General features: G+C 36.8%; 3 protein-coding genes across 4 annotated transcripts in view; 1 reads left to right on the top strand and 2 right to left on the bottom strand.

Moving 5' to 3' along the window:
- Positions 1-683, bottom strand: part of LOC127152257 (E3 ubiquitin/ISG15 ligase TRIM25) — a 13,725-nt gene extending 13,042 nt beyond the window's left edge. The window contains exon 1 of one of the 2 annotated variants that reach the window (XM_051092838.1): positions 218-683. In XM_051092838.1, the coding sequence (XP_050948795.1) occupies positions 218-683 (466 nt within the window). The remainder of the gene's footprint in view (positions 1-217) is intronic. The other variant, XM_051092832.1, reaches the window with a different exon arrangement.
- A 565-nt stretch (positions 684-1,248) lies between these two features.
- Positions 1,249-6,719, top strand: trim55a (tripartite motif containing 55a). Its single transcript, XM_051092919.1, has 10 exons — positions 1,249-1,631; positions 2,091-2,263; positions 3,107-3,284; positions 3,382-3,477; positions 3,617-3,762; positions 4,224-4,311; positions 4,444-4,466; positions 4,566-4,690; positions 4,776-5,104; positions 6,578-6,719. The coding sequence occupies exons 1-10, from the start codon at positions 1,467-1,469 to the stop codon at positions 6,656-6,658; spliced, it is 1,404 nt and encodes a 467-aa protein (XP_050948876.1). The 5' UTR covers positions 1,249-1,466; the 3' UTR covers positions 6,659-6,719.
- A 307-nt stretch (positions 6,720-7,026) lies between these two features.
- LOC127152408 (corticoliberin-1) lies at positions 7,027-8,247 on the bottom strand. Its single transcript, XM_051093052.1, has 2 exons — positions 7,975-8,247; positions 7,027-7,517 (listed from the first exon to the last, which is right to left on the bottom strand). Exon 2 carries the CDS (start codon positions 7,495-7,497, stop codon positions 7,081-7,083), a length of 417 nt encoding a protein of 138 aa, XP_050949009.1. The 5' UTR covers positions 7,498-7,517; positions 7,975-8,247; the 3' UTR covers positions 7,027-7,080.
- Between the last annotated feature and the right edge of the window lie 2,310 nt (positions 8,248-10,557).

The raw sequence follows: 10,557 nt of genomic DNA, 5'->3' as shown, positions 1-10,557 counted from the left end.
TTCTCAGCTCATCAAGCTCCTTCTGTCTCTCCTGGATTCTCTGCTGGAATTTTCTCTGGGTCTCTTCCGAGTCTTTCTGTAAGACCAGAGAAATATCGTGTGGAAACTCAGTCCTCCGTTATAGTTAGGTGGATTTTAGCCACCTATCTATCTACCATACACATATAACATATACAGCACTGGTCAGTACGACAGAAAATCTCCTTCAGTTTTTCATGTTGAGGGCAGATCATCTCTTTTAATTCTCCAATGGCATCTGTCACTTTGTGTTGTTTGCCAGAGCAAAATTCTTCATGACGTTCAAAATGAGTCTGACAATAAGATTCCAGACACACCAGACAGGACTTGATGGCTTTATATTTTTTCCCAGTACAGACGTCACACTCCACATCTCCAGGTTCAGCATAACATTGAGCAGGACGAGCAGCTTGTAGTTTGGTCTTGAGTTTCTCCACCACTTGAGCCAGCATGGTGTTTTTACCTAAAACAGGTCTTGGAGTGAAGGTCTGTCTGCACTGAGGGCAGCTGTAGACTCCCTTCTGATCATCCTGATTCCAGCAGCCTGTAATACAGCTCATACAGTAACTGTGTCCACAGGTAAGGGTCACTGGATCCTTCAGTAGATTCAGACAGATTGAACACCTGAACTCATCCTGAGCCCAAGAAACACTTGATTCTGCCATTTTACACTGTGTAGACAAATAAACAGAGAACTGTTTTATTCCCTGGTTTCCTGGTTTTGTGTTAAGAGAGACGTGTGCAATACAGTTGCGTCTGTATGTAAGACACACCTCGTCCATTATCTGGAAACTGTTCATAATAAAAAAATAAAATAAAATAAAATAAAGGTCCAGAAGTTCAGCAACTGTGATACAAAGCAATACTGAGCAACTAGATGGCGCTCTAACACATTTTTAATGTCAGTGTCTTAGTAGGTTGTCTAAACCTGTAAAACATTTTAAACAAAGAACAATGTTGTTTTTTCTACATAAATGAATATTTGTCTTGTAAAGCTTTTAAATCAAACATTTCTGAGACCATTAGAATAAAAATAAAAATGGAAGTGCAAGGCATCTCCTTTACACCATACCACAACTGGACTTTAACTGAACAAGAAAATCATCTTATTAAGCTTGTATGTGAAAAGATGACTGGTCTGAATGACTGGAGGTGTGGGGTGGTTTCTAGGGGGGGTGTGTGTGATTCCGGGCCGAAGCTCGTGGTGCGGGGCAGACAGCTGTCCGGTGCCATTTTCATATATGGTCACGTAATCATGGCAACCTTGACGAACCCATTCTAAAAACAGACCAGACACTACACGAGAACGTGGAGGAAGGTGACGAAGCGTTTTGTACGCGTCCCACACGGGGAGACAGCATTACAACGGCATTTCTTTTGTAAGAAAATAAAAATAAACAGACCAGCACACACCAGAGTGTGTTCACCAAACGCGCCCGCTCCGCGTGATGAGCGTAGGTTTGGATTATTGGGGCCCTAGAACGCGTGAGACCATGGAGAGTTTGGAGAGGCAGCTGATATGCCCTATTTGCCTTGAGATCTTTACCAAGCCGGTGGTGATTTTACCGTGCCAGCACAACCTCTGCCGCAAATGTGCCAATGACATCTTTCAGGTACCGCCAATACAAAACTCACAAAACTATTTTATGGTTTTATAACACCAAATAAACATCTTGAGAGGCTGGTGTGAAAAGTTAGTATATTACTGTTTCAGGATTCTCTAGTGGGTGGAATGTCTTGGAACACCTAGTAACCAGATTAGATTAGCTAATGCTCCCTAACCTGTTCCAAAAGTACCAGTTTAAGCTTCATTTTCCAGTGGGGATTGTAAAAGCAGCAACTGTACTGCTGTATAATGATGACAAATTATTGTGTGTGTACAACTGGAGAAGTTGGTCAAGTTATGGGGGTAATAGGTGGTTTTGTTCTCTTCACTGACCTAATCTATAAATTTTAATAACTACACATAAGATTGCAGGGCAAATTTTATTCAGGAATAAGCGTTACGAAAAGAAAAGGAATAAAAGTTTAAAGAGTCATAAAAATATCCACAGTATTTGTGTGTGTTTCAGGCCTCAAACCCCTACTTGCCCACACGAGGAGGTTCTTCACTGGGCTCTGGCGGCCGGTTCCGCTGCCCATCCTGTAGGCATGAAGTGGTTCTGGATAGGCATGGGGTGTATGGCCTGCAGAGGAACCTGCTGGTGGAGAACATCATAGATATGTACAAACAGGAATCCAGCAGGTACTATTCCACTAACTAAGACTGCCAGCTTCATTTCCTCTTCTTCAGTCATTTATGCTGTAATATTGTTGGGAATCCTGTTGCAACCCGGACTTTCCTCCTATTCTATTCTATTCTTTTCTATTCTATTCTGTTCTAACACGTGGTCAGTGTGTGTGTGTTGGGCTATATTTATAAGTAGGCCAATGTGACAGGAGCTATTTCAGACACACTTTCTGTGTTTATCAGTTGCTCTAACACATACACACACACACACACATTTGGAATCACATCAACATGAACATTCATTGTTTTTATTCATAAGATTCATATTCTATACTCTATATACTTATAGTACCATTCAAAGGTTTTTGATTTTAGTGTTTTTTGCTCACCAAGCCTGCATTATTTGATCCAAAATACATCAAAAACAGTAATATTGTAAAATATATCTGTTTTTATATATTTTAAAATATATGTATATTTTATTTTGGGGGAAGAAAGAAATTATAAAAATTAATACTTTTATTTAGCAAAGATGCTTTAAATTGATCAAAAGTTATTATAAAGACATTTATAATGTTAAAATTCAGCTTTGAAATCACAGGAATGAATTACATTTTAAAATGCATTCAAATAGAAAACGGTTATTTTAAATAGTAAAAATATTTCAAAATTGTACTGTTTTTGCTGTACTTTGGATCAAATAAATACATGCTTGGTGAGCAGAAGAGACTTCTTTAAGAAACATTAAAAAATCTTACTGTTTAAAAACTTTTGACACTTAGTGTACATACATTTTATGCACTAGTATGTGTAAATAAAAGCAGTTTAAGTAAAATCTCTTTAATTCTCTGTGAGCAGCAGTAAGCCTGAACCAGAACTGAAGAACGATGTGTTGATGTGTGAGGAGCATCAGGATGAGAAGATTAATATATACTGTGTGACCTGCTCTGTTCCCACTTGTTCGCTATGTAAAGTCTTTGGGAGTCATCAGTCCTGTGAGGTTGCGCCACTCAAATCTGTCTACGAGACCCAGAAAGTAAGACTGCTTTAAATCTTTTTGCTTTCCTCTCCCACTGTATTTAATCTTTAATTTAATGATTGATCAGCTTATATTTATGTGATCGTATGTGCAGACCGAGTTGTCTGATGGTGTTGCTGTGTTGGTTGGAAACAATGACAGAATTCAGGGCATCATCAGTCAGCTAGAGGAAAGCTGCAGATCTGTGGAGGTCAGTATGTGTGTTTGTGTGTTATCAGTAGCAATGACTCTTTTTTTTTTTTTTCCATTGACCATGTCATCATAACTTTCAGTTCTCTCTTACATTATGGTCCTAGTAATGATGTCAGTGCATATGTGTTTGTGTGTAGGAGAATGGTCGTAGGCAGAAGTCTCGTGTATGTGAGTGGTTTGATCGTCTGTACGCTCTTTTGGAAGAGCGCAGAGGAGAACTCACACTGAAGATCACTGCAGAACAGCAGGAGAAACTTGACTACATCGGTGGCCTACAGCTCAAGTACATGCACACAAAAATAAAAAAAGTAGTTCTACAATATTTGTCTGATGGTTTTTAAAGTCTCTTCTGCTCACCAAGCCTGCATTTATTTGATCCACAGTGCAGCAAAAACAGTAACAGTTTGAAATATTTGTACTTTTTAAAATAACTATTTTCTATTTGAATATATTTTAAAATGAAATTTATTCCTGTGATTTCAAAGCTGAATTTTTAACATCATTACTCCAGTCACATGATCCTTCAGAAATCAATCTAATATTCGGATTTGCTGCTCAAAAAAACATTTATTATTATCATTATTGTTGAAAACAGCTGAGTAGAATTTTTTCAGGTTTCGTTGTTGAATAGACAGCATTTATCTGAAATAGAATCTTTTGTAACATTATAAATGTCTTTATCGTTGATCAATTTAAAGCATCCTTACCAAATAAAATAATTAATTTCTATAATTTCTCCCCCAGATACAGAGAGCACCTGGATAACACAGCCAAACTAGTGGAGACAGGAATTCAGACGATGGAGGAATCTGAGATGGCCATCTTCCTGCAGGTCTGCCAAATTCTTTACTATTGTCTTGCATGCTTTTCTTCAACAAAAACAGTAAAACAATATATTATCTATTAGAAAAAAAATTCTAAGGAATGGAATATAAAGTTTTTAATCTACATGTCTCTCTAACAGAACACGAAGCCTCTACTACAAAAGTAAGATTCAAATAATTTTACTGATTATAACTTTTTTTTAAAAAAACTTGTAGACACTGCTCTTTTATGCCATCACTCATTCTGTCTTTTTCATGTCAGGATAGCAGAAGGCAGGAATGTGTCTCATTTAGAAAAGGTGGAACGTGGATATGAAAATATGGATCATTTTACTGCAAACTTCAGCCCTGAACGAAGAGCAATACTCAGCATAGATTTTACCAAGGGTAAACTAACTCTAATCTTAACATAGGGTTGTCTGTTTTTTTTATTCTGTTCCTATATATAAGATCTTTCTCTGTGTTATTGAAGATGATGAAGATGATGATGACGATGAGGAAGAATTAGCAAGTACTGTTAGTCCAGAAACTCAAACATCTTCAGGGGCTACGCCTGTCCCAGCCCAGCAGAGGCAAACCCCTGTACCGAACTCTCCACCCATGGCAGCTTCAGGGGCTACACCCATCTCGGCCCAGCAGAGACAAACCCCTGTACCAACCTCTCCACCAATAACATCTGACTCCTCCCAGATGTCATCAAAACCCAGCCAATCAGTGAACACCAGCCCGACAGAGAACACACCCTTATTTACACCAACTCCAGACACCAGTCCCAACTCTTCCACAGATGCACCTGCCCAGGTAAGATTCTGTATCCCTTACTCTCATCCGTATTTAATACAATTTTTGGTCAGTGATCAATCATGAAAAGTGGAAGCTGTGTTGGGATCATCTTATGTTTTGCTGACCTCTCATGGCAGTTTATAACTCTTTTATGATTTGTTGAATTGGTGTTGGTGGCTAATTCGTATCATCTCATTCCTGCATTTTGGTATGATCTGGTTACATCCTAGTGAGTTGGTGGTGGAACTTCATGCTTAATTTTTTTTTAAAAAATCAGACGGTACATAACCACTGACACCAAAATATGGAACTTCTGTAGTTTATTTTTCCTTTTTTTATATTATGGGATTTGAAACTAGTAAAGTTAAAACAAAGTAGACCATACGTTGATGAATTAGTGAATTATATTGCAAAATTATATTTTTCTACTGCAGTTTTCTTGCTAAATTCAACATGTTGAAATGTCATATGTAGCACATTCATGAAATCTCTCCCACATTTAAAGATTTTACTTTTGTAGCATTACCAACTTTTACATAGTTTTGGTAACACTTTACAATAAGGTGTCATCTGTTAATATTAGTTAATGTATTAACATGAACCAACAATGAACAATACATTTATTACACTGTTTATTAGTCTTTGTTAATGTTAGTTTACAAAAATACAGTCATTCATTGTTCGTTCATGTTCATAGTGGATTAACTAATGTTAACAAACACAACTTTTAACTTTAATAATGCATTAGTTAGTAAATGCTAAAATTAACATTAACACAAATTAACAACTAAGATTGAAAAAAGCTGTACACGTGTTGTTCTTTCTTTGTTCATCCTAACTAATGTAGTTAATTAATGTTAACTAATTAACCTTATTGTAAAGTGTTACCTATGTTATTTATTTATTTATAATGTGACCCAGTTTCTCTAAACTAAAGACAGATTGAGACAAAAAAGCAACTCCATGCAATCATTTCTAAAATTCATTCAAATTAAAAAATTTGAACATTGATTCATGTCTATTGGCCACAAAGAGATTTCATGAATGTCACAATATCATTCTCATATTTGCTTTGGTGTATTCAGTTACTTATATAATCAGAAACCAGAAAGACTGTAATAACTGAAAGTGTCCTCAGAAATACAGCTAAACAAAATTGCAAATACTGTCCATCATTAAAATTGGATTTAAACATGAAGAATATGCTGGTAGCTTCAGAATCTACGCTGATAGTAAAAAGGCTTTAAGTTTTTGTCCCAAAAGAGCTGTGAAGACAAAATCAGAATAATCCTAAATTATGAGTGACAGTCACATAATGCCTAAATGTCAAACTCTGACCTGCCCTTTCAGTAATTTCAAAACTATTTCATGACCACATATAAATGCTATACTTTTAAAACCCCCTTTTTTCTGTCTTACTGTTTCCATTTATCTGTTCAACCATTGGTATCTCTCTCCATATCACTTTCTTCTTCTTTTCCTTACATTTAGGGAACCGGCAGTCCCAGCCAGACGTCTGAGGATGGACCGCGCCACGTTTTCTCTTTTTCCTGGTTAAACATGCCAAAATAATACCAGACTAAATGAGCAAACCTGCAACATCACAGTGACGTTCCAGAAAAGCCTACTGAACTAATATTTTGTAACTTCGACAGTAATAAATATGCATTTAACAGCAAGGTAGGAATTTGGAAAAAAAAAAAAAAAAAAAAAAAAAAAACACCACCGCAGCTGGTAAAAATTAATTAATATTTTCTGAAGTAGCTGACTAAAATACAAAATAAAGGATTATGAATATGTGTATAAATCTTGTCTTTCATATGTTAATACTGAGGATGTGCCTGTTTCAGGATTAATACATTAAAAGAAAGATGAAGAATAAAAAGACTCTAAACACAAAGTATTCAGAAGGGTAAACTCTAAAAATGTCACTTTAGAAATGAGCATAAAAACATATTTTAATACGTTATACATGTGTTTGTGTAAGTCATGGATTATTTTCCTAAATCGTCCATAATCTTCCGGTTGTTGCTCGCCCGCTGAGCCAGTTGTTCGGCTTTCGCCATCTGCAGCACTTCGCGCAACAGGTGAAAAGTCAGATCCAGCGAAATTGGCGGATCCTCGGACCGGCGCTTCCGCTCCTCGAGTTTGGTCATGATCCCGTTACCGACACTACCGAGCTTACCTCCTAACAGCCGCTTCGTGAGCTGCAGCTGAAGCGCCTCGGTGCGTGACGGTGATCTCCGGTCTTGTGCGCGCAGATTGTGAACGGCGTTATCCAGCCTGATGAAGTATTCCTCTCCTAAGCGCATCAGAACCGGCAGCTGCGTGTTCGTGTGTCCGGGAGCGGATCCAGAAAGTGAGATGAAGACACCAAGAGACACAGCAGCGAGTAACACGTGCAGCTTCATTGAGAGAAACTCCCGGTTATCTGAATAAACGCAATAGGCGATAAAATGTGTCCAGGACTTGAAAACTTTTTTTTTATATAAATGACAAACTATTCTTTTATAGGCTACTTTAGTACTTTAATAGCTAGGCTGCTTTTATAGGCCCATATGGGTTCCAAAAATCTGAGAAAATCTAGAAAACTGTTAGCTTCTACTAATTCACTTTTTTTCTAATTTAATATAAAGCTTTTCATTACAAATCAGTGTAAATACTGTTAATGTATTTGGAATTTAGTGTATGTCTTTAATAACAGCAGCTCTTTAGCTGAGATTCCACAAATGTGAGCAAAACCAATGGCAAAGATTTTAATGTGGTCTCAGATTTTCATTAGAAACAATTATTTCAGTTACCTAAAATGTAACACATACTCATTTAGCATACGAACAGGTTAACCTTTATGTCATTTCGTGAAAGGAATGTGATGAGTTCATGCTTACCTCAGTTTGGTGTCCTCTGGAAATTACCTTGTTTGTGAGGGTCAGTTGTCGGTGCAGCTCGAGCATTGGTGGGTTTATTTATATGAGGCGAAGAGCATCATCTTTCTGAGATGACAGAATCACCAGAATGAGTCATGGAATAATTGGCTGCGGTTCGAGTAAATCCAAAATGAAAATGCTCTTGCATTCCGTCGTGTGTTTAGTTCACGCTGTAGATTTAATCGAGAGTCGGTCTCCTCTGAATTAACTGGGACTTTCTTAATTCGTGTTAATGAATCTGATTCAACCGCCGGTAATTGAGAGACTCTGCTGATGACGCACTGACGCGCCGAGGGAGAGCAGCGCATCTCCACTTGTTCAAAACGTTGGCACAGTCCAGGGTACGGGGTCAAAGGGCCTCCCACGCGGGATCAGCTGGTTTACATATTACCCTATTAAAATAATCAACAGCATGAACAAAATGCAGTCATCCATTTTCCAAATTGCCTGTCCTGGGAAAGCTGGAGCACAAACTGCCCAGTGGTGACTAAACAGGGACTTTTCTTGCTGAGAAGGGACCATACTGAGTCACTTGTTTGTGCCTTATGAACAGGTTGTTTTTCTTTTAGTAGAATGTCAGTCAAATGTGACCCTGGACTGGGTATATTTGTAGCAATAGCCAAAACTACATTGTATGGGGTCAAAATTATAATTTTTTCTTTTATGCCAGAATTCATTAGGATATTAATTAAAGATCATGTTCCATGAAATTTTTTTATTTTTTCTGCCATAAATATATCAAACATTTTTGTTGGCACCAATAGCCTTGTGGGCATATGGTCCTGTTGCACCTGGGGTGTCCCAAGTTCGAATCCCGCCTTGTGGAGCTTTCCAATTCCACCCCTCCTCTCTCTCTCCGACTCACTTGAAAAAAAGTTTAATTTTTGATCAGAAATATGCATTGCTAAGAACTTCATTTGAAAAAAATTAAATGCGATTTTCTTAGTATTTTGTTTTTTTGCACCCTCAGATTCCAAATTTTCAAATAGTTGTATCTCGGTCAAATATTGTCCTATCCTAACAACCATACATTAAAGGAAAGCTTATTTATTCAGCTTTCAGATGATGTATAAATCTTAATTTTTAAAAACTGACCCTTATGGTTTTGTGGTCCAGGGGCACATAATTTAATAATAATTGTAAAATTTAAATTTAATGATATAATTTATTTATTCATTTAAATGATAAGGGAACAGTACTTTTGTTATTTTGCAAACATTATGGGAATGTTAGATTTGAATGTTCTCTAAACATTCTGAAACAAGTAATATTTAAAAAATGTTAGGTGAACATCCAACTAACTTCTCTGGAAAATAAACAATTAGTTGCTCTTATTTGTATAAAAAAGTGTTTGTGTTTCTAATGGTTTCTGTTACATTATTCTGGTATAATTACTGACAGTTTAAATAATTATGTTAAAGTGGGTCAGCTGTTAGAAAAAGTGTTCTGTTAAAATCAATTAACACAAACAGCTGCTTCACACTGAGCTGTTCAACACAACGCCATTAATTAATTATGACTTGAGTAAAACACTGTCAGCACACTGTGATAACACGGCAGGGACATACTTTATGCATCATTTCATGACTTGTGGTATAAACAAACAATTTTTAATTTAATTTAATTTTTTTTCTTTTTTTTGTGGCTCTGTAGCTGTTGGATGAACAAGTGAATGCAATAAAACCACACTGGTAACTATCCACCTTGTTCTTCAACATGGAAGTAAGCGGAAGTACCAAGTTCTAGAAGTACACCAAGTTCTTGTAGCTAAATGCTAATTATATATATATATATATATATATATATATAGGCCTGGGCGATAAAACGATAACGATATGTATCGCGATAGACACGTGTTCGATATCAATAAAAATGTGTTCTATAAAACGTTCGATATTTTTTATTCTTCGTCGGAAGAAAACAGAGGTTGCGAAGCAAGCTTGGTTGCATTAACAAAGGCACTCACTCTATAACCTAGCAACGTGGGAGTGACAAAATTATTAAATTAATATCTTGTATTGTAGAATGGACACTCAGCACCGCCGAGAGTTTCGCGCCATCGTTAAAACGAAACCGAAAGTAAAACGCGCGCGCGCATTCAAAAGCAGTTTTAATACCCCACGTTTAGAGAGCGACTCCGCAATGTGCGCAAATTAGACTACATAACATATCTAGGCTGTAGGCTATAGGTTGTGTAGTTGTATTTAATGCAACCTTAATATTCATTTAGTGCTCCTAAATTTAGTTTTGGTGCTCCTAACTATTTGAAGTTGGGAGCACCAGTGCTACCAAGTAAAAAAGTTAATTTCGATCCCTGAACACAAGCAGCAGACCACCATGGAGAGGTACTCTGCATCAGTGCCTTATGATAAAGAATCTAAATGGTACAAAGATAAAACGGAGGCAGTGGCATATTTCTCTGTTTATATTTAACACTGCACTATTTTATTACACTTTATTAAGCATTTCTTACATTTTCTTTCATTTTGCACCTTAAATGTTAATAGATAATTGTTAAGTGTTCATTGTGACTTTAGAATTATG

The sequence above is a fragment of the Labeo rohita genome, chromosome 2 (assembly GCF_022985175.1).
Source record: "Labeo rohita strain BAU-BD-2019 chromosome 2, IGBB_LRoh.1.0, whole genome shotgun sequence".
Lineage (NCBI taxonomy): Eukaryota > Metazoa > Chordata > Actinopteri > Cypriniformes > Cyprinidae > Labeo > Labeo rohita.
Note: the sequence above shows the minus strand (reverse complement) of the source record. Positions and strands in the feature narration are given on the sequence as shown.